The 15,934-nt window shown below is 39.2% G+C and overlaps 1 protein-coding gene across 1 annotated transcript; it reads left to right on the top strand.

Moving 5' to 3' along the window:
- Positions 1-3,368: 3,368 nt before the first annotated feature.
- Positions 3,369-15,721, top strand: LOC135687800 (uncharacterized). The gene is made up of 13 exons (XM_065204467.2): positions 3,369-3,994; positions 5,832-5,924; positions 6,572-6,666; positions 8,008-8,199; positions 8,778-9,042; positions 9,449-9,499; positions 10,061-10,138; positions 10,774-11,073; positions 12,246-12,442; positions 12,788-12,926; positions 13,489-13,658; positions 14,175-14,262; positions 15,370-15,721. The coding sequence occupies exons 2-13, from the start codon at positions 5,846-5,848 to the stop codon at positions 15,618-15,620; spliced, it is 1,905 nt and encodes a 634-aa protein (XP_065060539.2). The 5' UTR covers positions 3,369-3,994; positions 5,832-5,845; the 3' UTR covers positions 15,621-15,721.
- Positions 15,722-15,934: the final 213 nt, after the last annotated feature.

Genomic DNA, 15,934 nt, shown 5'->3' with positions numbered 1-15,934 from the left:
TAAATTGCATGCATTTGTTTATCTTTTACATTCGATGCCAAAATGTCAATACCTCGGATGATGTGGGCAGCACCCTTTTGTGGTACCTCTTGCTCTTTAAATTGCATGCATTTGTTTATCTTTTACATTCGATGCCAAAATGTCAATACCTCGGATGATGTGGGCAGCACCCTTTTGTGGTACCTCTTGCTCTTTAAATTGCATGCATTTGTTTATCTTTTACATTCGATGCCAAAATGTCAATACCTCGGATGATGTGGGCAGCACCCTTTTGTGGTACCTCTTGCTCTTTAAATTGCATGCATTTGTTTATCTTTTACATTCGATGCCAAAATGTCAATACCTCGGATGATGTGGGCAGCACCCTTTTGTGGTACCTCTTGCTCTTTAAATTGCATGCATTTGTTTATCTTTTACATTCGATGCCAAAATGTTAATACCTCGGATGATGTGGGCAGCACCCTTTTGTGATACTTCTTGCTCTTTAAATTGCATGCATTTGTTTATCTTTTACATTCGATGCCAAAATGTTAATACCTCGGATGATGTGGGCAGCACCCTTTTGTGATACTTCTTGCTCTTTAAATTGCATGCATTTGTTTATCTTTTACATTCGATGCCAAAATGTCAATACCTCGGATGATGTGGGCAGCACCCTTTTGTGATACTTCTTGCTCTTTAAATTGCATGCATTTGTTTATCTTTTACATTCGATGCCAAAATGTCAATACCTCGGATGATGTGGGCAGCACCCTTTTGTGGTACTTCTTGCTCTTTAAATTGCATGCATTTGTTTATCTTTAACATTCGATGCCAAAATGTAATGCTTTTTAATTGTTGCCTTATGAATTGGTTGTTTAAACTTTTCTCAAGACGGCTGTGGACATGAGCCCTAAGGACAGTGGCAGATTGTCTGCAAGATAGGATAAGATTTGCACACGTTGTCTAGGCCATTTCCTCGTTTCCTTGTTATTTTATTTGTCAAAGAAACACATCGTTCTATTCCTCAAATATCGGCGAGCATCTTCGTAACAATTGTTTATTGTTTTGACCATGTTTGCTGTGTCTATGGCCCTTCGGAAAGCTGGCAATTTCGGACCCTCTATTGGCAGATCCCAGCGCAAAGTGACGATTCTGAATGCGCAGATGGACGCACATTTTTATTTTGGGCGCAAGTTCCTGGATGCTCCTTCGGCGTGCATACGGTCATTCAATAGTTTCTTATTCAATCTTGCTGTCTGTTAAGCACTTGTGGCGCTAACTGGCAGCTTCGTTTATATCTCAGTTTCACACAATAACTTCTGATTTCAACTCTTTTATAGCTGTTTTGAATTCATGTAAAAGCATGGGGGTGTCAAAATAATCCCCCAAGCTGGAACTAGAAATGACCGTGATGTTGGTTTCATCTGCCCCTCACTCTATTAATTTTGGTCAAAATTTACTTGGGTACCCTTGTACATGCCAGTAAATTTTGCACATCAACTTTTTTCGTGTTAAAGGTGCACTGTCCCTCAGTTTATTGGTCTACCAAAACAATAGTATACAGTTCTCAAGTATGACATCACAAAAAACTGTTTTCAGAATTTTAGTGTTTTAACCACATAACCTACAATAAAACCAAAAAATACTTCTTAATATGCAAATTAGTTAAATTTATCGAAAATTGGGTGATATGTGGCCAATGAAAGATTTGAAGTTTGCTAATGGGTTGCTGTTGTCAAGGCTCTGTCCATTATGAACAGGGTTCAAATTTCAAGAGGTTTGATGGTGATGACAAAGAGCCTGTGGTCATGTGACCATATCTCAGCCAATCTGTCGCACATTCAACTGATTTTGCCTATCTAGGTTTTGGTATTATATGATGCTCTTTCAGGTTATGAGATAAAAATTCAAAAATTATAAAATAGATTTTGTGACGTCATCACTTTATAACTCTATTGGTCAAATGCGGAACGCTTCCTGCACATCAATGACCAATGAGGATCGCGACAGTATGCCTTTAAGATTTGTTTAATTGTATCGCAATAAATAGTCGTAATGTTGAAAAATAACTGTTTGGCACAATTGTTAACCCAACATAACCTTCATGTTTTTTTCGGGACAAAAAATCAGTTTGGCTGTTAACCATAATCTGTGTTTTAAAGGTTGTTTTTTAGTGAAACATTTCCTTCACCGATGGCAAAGGTGTTTGAATTTAGGTGAGTGAATTTACTGGAGAATAAAAGACCTTTTGTCATCCTTTTTTGGAATGAATTTTGGCCCACTTGCATAGATATCTGCTACTTTGTTGTTTTCTGTGAAAGAAATTTATCAAAAAGATACTGGAGGACTTGTAAAGTTGAATCTTCATTTCTCTGATTTTTTTTCTCTTTAGCAAGAAGTAACAAACCTTTTTCTCTCCGTAGTGTTTTCGCTTTTGGGCTTTTTGATATATTGATTCTTGTTAATTGAGGAGTGAGGCCGTCCTATGTGTTTGTATTTCTGGTTTTCATTGACGTTTGACTGATCAAGGAAGAAAAACAGGATTTAAATTTACTCAAGTCGTAATGATTATTTACCTTGGTATATATCAGAAAATGATAAAGAAAACCTGGTGCTTTGGATTTTGGTTTATATCTTTAATATCTGCATACCGAGCTGGTCATAATTTCAATCCACTGAGGAGTGTCTCTCTTGCATAGACAACTTACGCATGCATTTTAGCCCAGCTTAATATCATAACCTTAGGAACAAAATTATTATCAACAAAAATTTGTCTTCAATGGCAGAAATTACTAGAATTTGCAAATTTAAGCTTACACCTTGTATTTTAAGTCCATATGAAATTGCGAAGCATTCAATCGCTACCCCCATGTTGCCCCACGTATCCCCATCTCCTCAGGACCTGTTGTCATCACTTGAATCACCTTCCCTTCATGGATACGTTTTCTGTAGCTGCAATTGTTCTTGCTGCCCTTTTTATAATCATTTGTAAACATATTTGATACATTAGTATCAAACATCATACGGATATAGTGAGTGGTAATTAATCAATATCTTGTTTTCATTTTCAAGTCGTTTGTCCCGCCGTGAATGATAACATTTTTAAAGAATGCTTCGATGAAATTTTTCCGCTCTCAGTATCACCCTATTTTGTCAAGGAGAAGAAAAATTTTGTACAAAGAGATTTGGCAAAAGGTGTCTGCTTCATATGAAAAGAGCAGGAATGTAGTGCTTGGGGTTCAGAGGGCTAAGTCCCCCTTGTTGATGCCGAAATTTGGCAAATGTCTTTTTTTGCTATTGTTTTTGCAACACTTTGTGCAAAAGCCCCCCTTGAATTCTGCGGGGCATTACGCAGGAGTAATTAGAGAAGAAGACAAACAAGAGGCTTTCACCTTCATTCTGTTGTGTCTTGTAATACGATGCTTTTCTCAATATCTATGTAGACAATGCCTGCCAAAAATCCTTGAAACAACCGGCGATCGAGTCGATTGTCATGTCTTTGCCAATACAATGGCATTGCAGTTCCTTCTCCAAAAAGGTGCTTTAAAAGTTGAGAGAATTCGTTATAAGCCAAATATGAAATAATCTTTCTTAACATTTTCTCTCCTTTATAGAAAACCTTGCGACTTACGGGGATAGAACGGAATAATCAAACTTATTATTAGCAGATGACGTAAGCGTTCAATACGTCTGGAACAGTGGTCTGGCACAGCAAATGTTTCAACAATAACAGCCATACCTATCTTAGTGGTTTCCTGGTGCAGTGCAGGTCGGAAGCTGTTAGTTATTGACCAACACAGCAGAATATCAAGCGAAGAGGAAGAGAAATTTCGATTTTTACTTTCCAGGGAACGTCCACCAGAGTCATTTTACAAGGAAGTGAGTTTTGGTTTTTTCCTTGCGAATCAAGAAATTTGCAAGCGATGCGCACAACAGGCTGAGAATTCACTGAGAAGCTTCCAAGTGTTTTCATTCTCCGAAAAGTGTATCTTGTACAAGAAAAGTGACAAAGGTAACAAAACCTACCTGTCTTAGATAATATAGCTCGATTGATTCATACTCCTGATTGGGGTTCACCCAACCTCGAGGTTCTTATTTTCTTGATAATTCGACTGTTCAGAATGTTGTTCTCATTTTAGTATTGACATTTCTATAATTACATGTGCCATAAGTCGTTTCTAAGACCATTAAATAACAGTTTTGTATGACACTTAGTTGCAAAGCTGATCAAAAATATGTTTTGTTTGTCAACACGAGAAAAAATTTCGAAAACGAATTTCCATTTCCACTATATTTTGATCTGAGGCTGGATACGTTCTCAAGGTGTTCTTATTTTTCTGGAAAAACCGAGACTTCATTGAAAAAGAGAAAAAGTTGTATACAACAAATTTAATTGGGACCGCCATGAGATAGATATGCACCAGATATTCCGTCTTTAGGAGCAGGGGCGAAGCCAAAAAAAAATTTTTGAGGGTTAAAGGAGTAATTTTTGCCGATAAATGGGCGTGTCTCACTCTTCAAGGGTGTGGTTAAAAGGTAAATACCATGCTGCTTTTATGCGTCTCTGTTTCAAAGTTCATACTTTAGTGCCATACTTTTAAAGTTCAGCTACTACAGAAATGTTGATACGATACAATTGTTGCAAAATAGTTCCAGGGTGAGTACAAAAGTCGCTTTTTTTGCCCGGCAAAAATCCAAAATATGCCGACGGACAAAGTGTTTGGGAGGGGGGATGCCGCACCCCTTGTACTCCCCCTTTGGCGATGTCACTGTGTACGAATGTATGACCATTTCTTGCATGGGAATCAGGTTACAATTGTTGTAAAATAGTTCCAGGGTGAATACAAAAGTCGCTTTTGCCCGGCAAAAATCCAAAATATGCCGACGGACAAAGTGTTGGGGAGGGGGGATGCCGTACCCCTTGTACTCCCCCTTTGGCGACGTCCCTGTATACGAGTGTATGACCATTTCTTGCATGGGAATCAGGGTATCTAAAAGGATGTTATACAGTTAAACTAATACAATAACGATATGCAATTAGATTGATACTTCTATGCTTCTCTTTGTTCCTTTGATTTGAGCTTTCTATCACAGAAAAGTCTAAGAGCATACGCCCTTTTCTTATGTATCTTACACCCTCCCTCCTATGCAATCGTACGTCGTCGTGTAACCAAACCACCCTACCCCCTCCATTTCTTAATGTACCTCATTTATTGACGCCTTTTTACCATAGTTTTCATAGTAACTAACAAAAGTTTACAGGACCCATTGCGGAAATGCCAGGGGGAATGTTGGGCAAGACAGCATAGAGGTGACGTGGCTTAACAGTTGTTTTGACAACTTTTAGTGCTTTGCTTCACTGCAAGATTCTGTCTGAAAACATGGGTGGTGCTCTCCCCCGCCCTTTCATAATGGCGCATTTCGTTGCTTTTTAAGGTGAATTCACCTTTGCTTTTTGCGATTGGTTCTTTTCAAAATGTCTAAAGCCATGAAAATTCAGAACTAGTAGTGCGTGTTAACAAACCCCTTTTTTATCTAGTCTTTCACCCGATCAGCAAAATCTTTTGTGATTTTCAACAGTCTTGAGTAACCCCATACCCCTATCCAAGTTTCAGAAATGCTCTGCTGTCTCGAAACATGAAGTTATCGACATGAAGATCCATTCCATGTCTTAGTGGTGATACATCACCCCGTTTTTCACTAAGTCACTTCTAGGTTTAAACTGTCAGTGAAAATGTATTAGATTTTTTCTAACATAGCCTACGGAATTTAAGAGAGGAGGTGGAGGGGGGATGGGCGAAAAGTCTTTTCTTCCATTTTCTTTGATATGCTTGCTTGCCTTGTTCTAGTAGCCAGATTGTTTATGACAATGATAAGGACAAACGAAGAATTGAACTCAATGCGAACTCCATTGTTGCACGATGATGCATTGGCAAGTGAAGGTTAGTACCATTGATTACACGTTGTAACGACACGCATACGCAAATACACGCATAATCGGGAACACGCGCACGGATCGATACATTTACACACGAGAAAGCACGCGTACACTTAAATACACGCATACAGGTAAATGAATATACGCAAGAGAGTAACCAAATACGCAGGCAAGAATGCACACGTAAATGCATGCGATTGCGCAGATCAATATGGACACGGAGCCACATGCAACAAAAGATGCACATTTTTATAGGAATGCACGTTGACGCCAAGGAACGAATGCATGCACATTGAAACACACGCAAATACCAGCCGATCATATTCATATGATACAGTGTACAAGCAAATGAGAAGACAGATATACTCGGGCATTAACGCAAGGAGACCCAAGGAAAACCTTGTGAATTAAGACCCAGCTTTATTCAGGGCCCTACAGAATACATCATTGTCAATGTTGAAACCAATACTTTTCACTAATTACTTAAAAGAAAAAATACACTTTTCATATCTCTTAGATTTCTTCCACTTAAGCAAAAGGCACCTCTGTTACTTGTGTGCCATTATAAGTAAAAAGCCATGCTTTAATATCCTTATCTTCTACAGATGATCGCACCAATTAATTCGATTTATCTTATTTCATCCGAATCAGAACAGTCACTTGACCCAGTATATGATGCAGCTTTGGACGTGGAGACATTTACGATGCACTACATACAGTTCAAGAGGAACGTATTAAAATCACAAGTAGGTACCATTAGGCTATCGTACAAGAAAAAGTATTCATGTTAGGCTGTTGTTGTAAACAACAAAGGGATTGCTGGGAAGATTAGCGACCGAAAATCTTTAAATGAGTGAGGCAACCCCCGTCCTGAAGTCATAGAGCATGCGTAATGATAACTTCGTTCCGTACGCATGCTCTGTCACTCCATAAGGGGGAGTTGCCTCATTCATTATTAGACTCTCTCTTGCCCGTTTCCCAAAATGGGAAGATCGGAACACTTGAGTATTTATCCAGGTTTTCAAATCTGCCAAATTTATGTTGATGCTTGAACACAAATAAAGTTAGCATGGGTATTAGAAAGGGACTTTTTGATTTTCGGAATTTCAAAAGGGGTTTAGAGATTTCGAGATGATTTAACATAGGATGGGACTAGTATGACAGAACTTTGAGGGGTTCGGCACATGGGGCTCGGACTGGGTTGTGGGCTGATAAGAGATTGAATTGAAGACAATAAATTCGAAGCCAGAACGAAACATTGTTTGTTTTTTTCTGCAACCTTACTCTGTGCTTTCCCTTCCCTTTTATTTGACATTGCATCGTGGTGGTCTTGGGCATTGTTCATCTCTTTTCGTTGCTTTTTTCCTAAACTTTTCGAATACCCTCCTGCAGGAGCGATTTAGGGGGTGCGGAGCCCGGGGTCGAAACATCAGCGGATGCCCTTTTTCTTAACAACTTTTCATCTTTTTTCTTACGTTCCGGGCAAACTTCAGGCTACCATGGGCGTGGGGTCTGGAGCTATGGCCCTCTGGACCCCCCTAAAAAAGCGATTGTTCTCCTGAAGACAAAACAGGTGGGGTCTAGGCGTGGTTTTTTGGTTCATTTGGTTTAATTTGATTTAGAATATTCAAGGAGGGTTGCCTTTCAGCGTTGCTGTTTGTCAAGGGGCCCTCCAAAACAATTTGTGTTTTTCATTAGATTTCCTCAGTATCTTAAGGCCGACCTCTACCTCCAACTTTTTGTACGCACCCACGTGACCTTGCGTATGTATGCGTATTTTGATATCACGTTGGCCGCAGAGAATAAAGTTCGCCCCCCCCCTTCCCCCCGGTAGTAGGCTTTGATCCTACACCTAAAGTTTCATTAGCGTGAACAAGCTACGAGGAGGCAATCAGATCAGGAGATTCGCGCGTGCAATAGACGGAACTGGACGTCTGCTCTCATTTTTTCTGGGCTCTATCGATATGTTTCATAAGCATCTCTTGTGGGCGTTGTATCTCGTTCTTACTGATTCTATTTTTCTATTGAATATGATTCTGTTCAAATAATCCAATCAGAATCTTCTAATTCTACCCTCTTTTATCAAGCAAAGGGCGGATGGCCAATCAATGCAGAGAATTCGGAAGCAGGACTCCACAGTCGTTATAGAAATAGCAATGCTTACACTGTCACAGGTTGCTGACATAAAAGTGTATGTAAAACGAATCAAAGAGATAGTAAACCCGCCAATTGGTTCTGTTGAGCTTGAAGTTGAGAAGAAGCACCCGACATGCGACAAGGTACTGAACTTCTATCTTTTGAGGTGTTTATGAACTGAAATTTTATTCTTTTTTTAACATTCAATATTTTTAACATGTTAAGCAAATACATTAAATAATTGAAAATTTTCAAACTAGCTAGGTGTAGGATTAACCTAGCAAATGAATTACAGCAAAAGCCGAAAGCATTTACCATTTTCTTGTAGTTTTTATTAACCAACTCACAAATTTTGCTAATCATGAGGATTTGAGTTTATTTTCCACATTTTATCTTTCTTCGTTGTTCTTCAGATCCCTAACTTAAACGTTTAAGGGTCTGGAATACAGGCTAACCTGCCCTTGCTAGCCAGGTGATAAGATCACATTTTCTCGACAATTTTTTGCATTGAATATTTTAGCATGAGTATCTCAAATAAAAAGTAAATTTCACGCTACGTGTGTATGTGACACAAGTTCTGAGTCCAATATGTGCTCATAAAAGGGGGGCTGGTCCCTAAAATGTCTTCGAGAATTTGAAAGGAAGCTATGCCCTCCCTGAGTTTTCCTGGAATGGCACCCTGGGTAGATTGAGGTTTAATAAGAAATCTAATGTTTTGCAGTATGAGCTGACAATCAATTTGGACTCAGTATTCTCGAAGGACGGTCGGCCGGTGTATGCTTTAGCAAAGAGCAACACTGAGGAACGGAATCTGTTTTTTCTGCGGGTTGAAGTTATCTTCATCGATGGCTCAAAAAGTTCACAGAATACAGAGCCATTTAAAATCGTTGGGAAAATGAAAGAAGTGTCATGTCAAAAGGAACCAGACGAAGGAGATCATCTCGAGCAAGTTGCTTACCAACCTCTAGCTATTTCAAACGCCGATGGTAATATAACGTTTGTTTATGGCTTAACTGATTAAAATGCAATGGCTTGACCGGATGTTAAGTAGTAAGACAGTTTCTTTAAAAGCCGTACACATGTTATGTTCTGTAAACTTTTCAAGAGGTGAATGCTTATGGATTTGTAAAGGACGCTGAAATGATTTTGAAAGCAAGCTAGCTATGGTTTTCAAGAGTTGCAGGCTTATTTTGGTGATTCTATCATTTTGCAAATGACTTGTGTATATTATTTCTGTGCAAGGTATGCCGCTGGCACTATTAAGACACAATCTATACTGGCAAAAGTGCTTGCAACTTGTCTTGTCATACTAGTTGATGGAACGCTCTTTATTTTGTGCCAGTTGAGATGGCAATGATAGTATATGAATTATTTCATGGCTCTGCATTTTAGGCCATGGTAAAAAGAGAAAATCAAATTCAATTGAAACTGTGCCACATGCAGGTTAGCTTATCGAAATTCAATTGTGGTAGACGCCTTTTTCATATCATATCAGATTTTAAATAAAGATAAGAAAATATTAAGTCTGAAAATGAAAGTTTTCTTTAGAATATTGAGGCTGGAAAAATTTAAGGTATTTTTGTTAAAAAAGTGTTTTGGTTGCAGTTATATATGCAGAATAGGACTGAGGCGATGTTTCATCAGTTTTTGCCGCGAAGGCAAGGAGCGGAACGGTATTCATGAAATGATTTTCTGCTAACGTTCATACAACTTAAAAATCCAACATTTGTTTAGCCTTGGCCAAACGCTCTCGACATTTCAAACACCCGTTCGGTATAAATAGTTATTTGTTTAATCAGCAACCAATTCAGCAAACTCCAATGTTTTGTGATGATATGCAAACCCTCTTGTATCTTTAGGGCTGTAACAATGTACCTTATTATGATGATGATGACAAACTTTGATACACATTACAAAGGTATTGGTTGTGCTATTCGAATCTGTATTCATAATCCCCTATGTTAACTTTCATCTTTGTTAATCAAAGTGGTTTTTATGCATTAGATTCACTGGAAAGAATTCTACAGTTCCTTAAAGAAGGCGAACCTTTGTCTGCTGGGCCGAGGACTTCCCTTTGTAGAGGTAACAGATGCTGGCATTTTCCAGTTTGATGCTCTTAATTTTGTTTTCAATGGTATTATATATTGTAAGATATTCGTATAAAACGGTGAATGACAGTTTTTCATAGCCTGTTTTGAGTGGCTTGAACTTCAAACATTTTTTGTTTAGGAAAGAAGATCAGTGCCTTTTCGTAAACAAAGAAATACTCTGCAGTGGGAGCAGGTCAAGGGGTCAGGAGGCCAAGGGGTCAGGAGGCCAAGGGGTTAGGAGGCCAAGGGATCAGGAGGCCAAGGGGTCAGGAGGCCAAGGGGTTAGGATCGTTCAGCCAAACGTTCGACAATCGTTCGTACAGGACATTGATTCAGCCATTCTTTTGTCCATTTTTTTCGTTTTCGCCTCTTATTTCTTCGTTTTTTTAATACCAGTGCAATATCTCTGGCAGCTGAAGCAACCAACTCCATTTCATAAACAGAATTGAGGCATTTGAATCTTATCTTATTCGACAAAGTCTGATCGTGTAAAAAGGGGCATTCGATTCGACAAATCTGAAGCAAAACTAGATTCGACATAATCGAATTCGACAAAAACTGACCGTGTAAGAGCGGCTTTAGTCTCAGGCCATAGATCAATAAGTCATTTTTCCTTTATTTTTGCAGAGAAACTCATCGAAGCTTCAAAAATTGTCAGTGAAGAAATCAGATCAAAGACAGCGTTTATCGAACAGCTGTATGGAGTGCAACAAATAAATACCCCACGAGGGGACATAGCGTATCATTTTGTTATCAGAAATCCTAGCGATTGCCCTTTTTTTAAGGAAGGTGAAATTGTTGGCATTTTCGAAGGGATAAATAAGGAAGCAGTGTTGGACAAACTGTCCAGCAGAAATGCACAAAAGTCGATCACACGAGGTGTGATAACACGGTCGCACTATATTGCAGCAAAGACCAAAGCCAGTGGTAAGATATGTAGTGGAATCCCGATATAACGAACTCTGAAGGGAACATGAAAATAGTTTGTTACATCGGGAGTTCGCTAAACCGAGAGAAAACGGTTTTTAGGTCTTTTCGCAGTACAAACCTAAAAAACCTTGGGGGGGGGGCATGTTTAGCCCCAGCATCTGTGTACATTGAACTCCAAAAAACCAAGCTGTTAAGACACGCTTTTGTCGGCATATTTGCTTGTTTTTGTGGTCATTGCGCTCCCAGCTGAAGAACGAATTTCCGCCACTGCTTTGCAGCATAGTTTCCTTCAAGTGCTTCGAGTAAACGACCTTTTTACAGCTGGGGTATTAAACTGGACTTTTAGGACCTATGCCTAGTTAGAGGGGTAGGGATCGCAGAAGCGGTGTGGCTGAGAAGGCTTTAGACTCCCCCAGTATTTCCAAAATATAATTTAAACCTAACAAAAATTACCTTGCTCTATGTTTTAAGCATATTTAGCCCTCTCAATCTGTAATCTGCTATACGGTCTTTGGAGAGGGGTGCCTAACTTCTCTGCTTGCGAATTGGCTCAGATCGATTTAATGTTTGATTTGCCTGTAAAACTGATTAGCTGGCGACCCAGTTTATCAAGAGATGCTTCTAACAATAGCTAATATTTAAAAAGATTGCCTTGTTCGTCTGTATCGAAATGGAGAAGAGAATGAGTTTTAATTGCTACTCCGCCTCCCCCAAGCCACTCCCCCAAGCCACTCCCCCAAGCCACTCCCCCAAGCCACTCCCCCAAGCCACTCCCCCAAGCCACTCCCCCAAGCCACTCCCCCAAGCCCCTCCCCCAAGCCACTCTTCCCAAGCCACTCCCCTCCTCCCCCCCCCATTTGGCCACACACAGCTCTGTTGGTAACAGAAAAGGTTGGTGACTTTGTGAAGCTGTCGATGTACTTTCATCTTTGCAATTAGATCTGAAAGTAAGTTTTGAAAAGGTTGGCTTTAAGATGTAGCTATGGTCCTTCTGGTCAACTTGTCTTCTTTCGACCCTGCATTGAAGCCACAAGTTGCAGCTAGTTTTCATTTCCAGTTGATTCCTCCCCCTCCCCTCTAAACCCAACAAATTACCTGTCGGCCCTGTAAAGTTATATTTTTTTCCAATCGTATTACTCAATGTATATCAAATGTTACATTGTTTGCAGGCATTACAGAAACAATTTGCATGTTTGGGGTGGTTCCCGTGCGTGTTAAAGGTTCTGTTGCGAGCGGAGAAGCTCTTTATTGCTCCGAAATTGAACCTGGCGTGGCTGTTAGTGGCAGGCAGCTGAAAAATTCACAAACCATACCCAATGCATTGATTGGAATTGCGCTGGAAACCTCTGGAGGCTTTTACGATGAGGTTTCCTTACATTTCGACATTTTGATCACAAACTTGGAAATCTCACTATATTAGCAAATTTAGTAAAGGTTTTTCGGATTTTCGACTTTTCAAGATAGAATCTGCAAATGTGTTATAACACAGAGAAAAGCACAGATAAATAAGTTTTATTTTAGTTCGAAATCACGTTTGGCGACAGAAGATAATAACCATTTCAAGATTGTTCGAGTATTTTATTTTATCTTTTATCACAGCAAAATATCAAATTTTCACTTCATATTAACCAATACGAATGCGAATAGAAACCTAGGTGCAGGTATCAGTTATCATTGCAGTATCAAAGTTGCATGTACTTTCTCACTATAGATTCATTTGGTTGAGAGTTTGGTTTCATTAACCATGGAAGTTTTTGGAAACTTAATGGACAGGAACATGAAACAAATAAACCGAAATATTGACAGCAAAGTGGACAGCATTAAGAAGTCAAGAAAAAGGCTACATAAAAGTAAGTAACAACAGATGTCTCCTTAATATCATGCATGGCACCTTAAGGTCTTCTAACCATGATTTCTTGTACCTGACACTGAGGAGAGACGAGTTTCTTTAATGAGACGCATTTATTCTGAAGAGAGACGCCGGAAAGAAGACACGGAAAGTAAACACCCCCCTCACATTTTGATAGAGAAGCAAAGGGGGCCATTGTGTCCTTTACATGCCCCTGAAACTGTCATTCTGTATTTGTTAAATTATCGTGACTGTGCATGTTCTTTTCAATAGAGTATCAATCATATTTTCTAAATTGCGACGTTAGATTCGAGTAAGCATGTCAATTTGCCAGTAGTTAGCCCAGATCCTTAATGCCCGCAGCAGATCGAAAGAAAATAGCTGATAAGAAAGAATTAGTAGAAGTTTGAAATAATTCTTCATATATCTTTTCCCTCAAGACATTGCCTTTTTCCATAGGTAGTTTCGGCATATTTTTTCTAATGAATAGAGGAAAAAAGGAATTGAACGAGAATGTAAACGCCGATGTTATTTTATTGATACCTACCTATTTCTATTGACAGGATTGCGTCTTTGCTTTGGCATTTCTTTCGTCTTCTGTTCTTTGCTTGCGATTCTTTTTTGGCAGCTTTTCGTGCCATGCTCTGCTTTCAAGTACTGGCAATGCAGACAGGGGATGATTGCTAAGCAACAAGCCTCGTTTTCGTACAGAGAATTGAGCACAGCATACAAGGTAATAGCACAGCATACATGGCCTGTGCATTAGGGGAGCCAGGGTGGCCATGTCCCACTCTTTTTGCTAAATAAAAGATTACCTCAAGTTTTCAGATGAATAAACCTGTAGGTAGATTATAGCAAAGAAGTCTGACCAAAGCTCATAAGCGAAACATCATCAAACATTTTTGCCATGAGGGAAGATACGGGGTAAGAGGGTTATTTCTTTCAATGGATCCCCCAGTTTAAAGTGGGTGGCACAAGCCCTGTTTTTCCCTACTGTTATGGCTCTGGCATTCAGAAATAATTAAAACAAGTTTTTTAATTGGAAACTCTCTTTTTAATGCCTAACAAAGTTATCACAGTGTCTTTTAGAAATTGAAGAAAAAAACTGAGTAATTTGGACAACCTTCTATTTCTTATTGCAAATTATTCAGAACAGGTATTTCTCAAGCTATGAGATATATAATTCATCATTTCTAGTCATCAGACATTTTTGTCTTCCAGTCATGAAATTTCTTCTTTGCACTTGTAGGAAACCAAAATTTCTGGAATCGAATTTACTTGGGAAAAGCTTATAAAGAAAACTGACCTTGGGGGCGCAAAGGCAATTAACAATACAGGTAAATCTAATTCTCAAGTTGAATGGAAGGGGGCAGATGTGCAGTCCAATGTGTACAGGGGTGCTGTCCTATGAAGTTAGGAGGGGGCTGTGATGTAGGCAAGGTCTAGAAGCCATACCGTTTACCACACTCATTATAACACCCATGAATACACCGAACATATTTGAATTAGTGTCAAAGATTCTTTCTGCACAGAAACCATTCAAACCATTCATCGACTAAGAAATTTCTCATTCACGGAAAAATCTATAGCATATTCGAAGGTTGCCAGACAGAATTCTTTCAACCAAAGACTTGCTTAAGGGGAACTGAGCTGAGCACAATCGAAACCCTTGGTTGTATAGCAAGCTGCCTGCACTCTGTTGCAGACTGACCCCGTTTTCTGCCAAACTTTCTTCTTCAATCCGCCACTGCCCTCGACCAATCACTTTTTCTGACACTGTTAAAGTCAGTTAGGATCTATGTACCTTATCTTCTTTAAAATTAAGCAATTTTTAAACAGTTTATTTCAAGAATATTCAAGACCCGTTATACATTGTAATTTGAAAGCTACAAAAACATGGTATGGCTTCCAGCCACCCACCATCTCACGCTCTACAACCAGCCACCCACCATCTTTAGGCTACCACTTTATGAGCCCCTTCATCCAGTGGCATAGTCTTAATGCGCAGGTCTGCAGTCAGTTGAGCAGAGGGGGCTACAGCCTCCCCTAAAGAGCCAAATTTGTCCAAACATTTTGGAAATTTGCCACTTAGTCAGAACGTTTAAATCATCAAAAAGAAAGATTTTCTGTCACAGGTGGAATGGATCACAATTATTGAATATCAGCAGTAGATTTGCTAATATAGGCCTAAGAAATGCCCCCAATCTTTGTATGGAAAGCTAATCTGAATAGAAAAGCATTATCAATTGTTTTAAAAGGCGGGGTCGTTAAGAATTCCCCACCTTTACTTCTATTTACATATTTCACCCCTCCAATGCTATGGACCTTGTTACTCCGTTGCCCGTATTTTGACAAATATGGCAATTTGTCCCCGTAAGGTACAACTTTGCTAGTAGTTTGAAATGATGACTTTGCTAACTTACAAAATATTACTAAATTTTCAGGATTCCACTACTATTTGAACCTCAAGGTTTGCGCTTGTGGTGACAAAGCTGCTGGGCCCAGCGCGTTTGCTGCCGATGTTTCCTGCACTCATCTGTACTTCTACTCAAGCTCCTGTATGAAGTGGTGCAGATACTATAGTGCTAAGAATATTATTTGTCACCCTTTTTACCCCTGGGGCTCGATGAGTACCCTATTAAAGGAAAAGCTGTGCTGGATCACAGCAACTCTCAAGTGGTATTGCCTTGTCTAATGTAATTAGTAAAAGTGCCACAGTGTAACATAGCCTATTCTGTGGCTAGTGATTGATATAAGCTTGAGTGTATCGTTTTTAAAAATGGTTGCACGTGTATATTTATTTATTTCTTTGTCTTAAAATGCAATTTTGTTTAAAATAATTCAATATATGGGATTCGAGACCAGCTTAGATACACTGAAATGATTTTTGGAATCACTAAGCTCTAGAAAATGTTTGCAATCAAAGAAAGGCCCCTAGAGAAAGAGTGGAACAAGCCCTTGTCACCATGAGTAGCAAATGTTTAAGATCGTTGCATTCAATCGACATTT

This window comes from Rhopilema esculentum, chromosome 20, assembly GCF_057945365.1.
Source record: "Rhopilema esculentum isolate cy_ngs chromosome 20, ASM5794536v1, whole genome shotgun sequence".
Lineage (NCBI taxonomy): Eukaryota > Metazoa > Cnidaria > Scyphozoa > Rhizostomeae > Rhizostomatidae > Rhopilema > Rhopilema esculentum.
Note: the sequence above shows the minus strand (reverse complement) of the source record. Positions and strands in the feature narration are given on the sequence as shown.

Coding starts and splice junctions, on each gene's coding strand:
- LOC135687800 (XM_065204467.2), top strand. CDS start 5,846: ATGACAATGATAAGGACAAACGAAGAATTGAACTCAATGCGAACTCCA. Junction 8,200..8,777: donor AGCACCCGACATGCGACAAG/GTACTGAACTTC, acceptor AATGTTTTGCAG/TATGAGCTGACAATCAATTT. Junction 14,263..15,369: donor AAAGGCAATTAACAATACAG/GTAAATCTAATT, acceptor CTAAATTTTCAG/GATTCCACTACTATTTGAAC.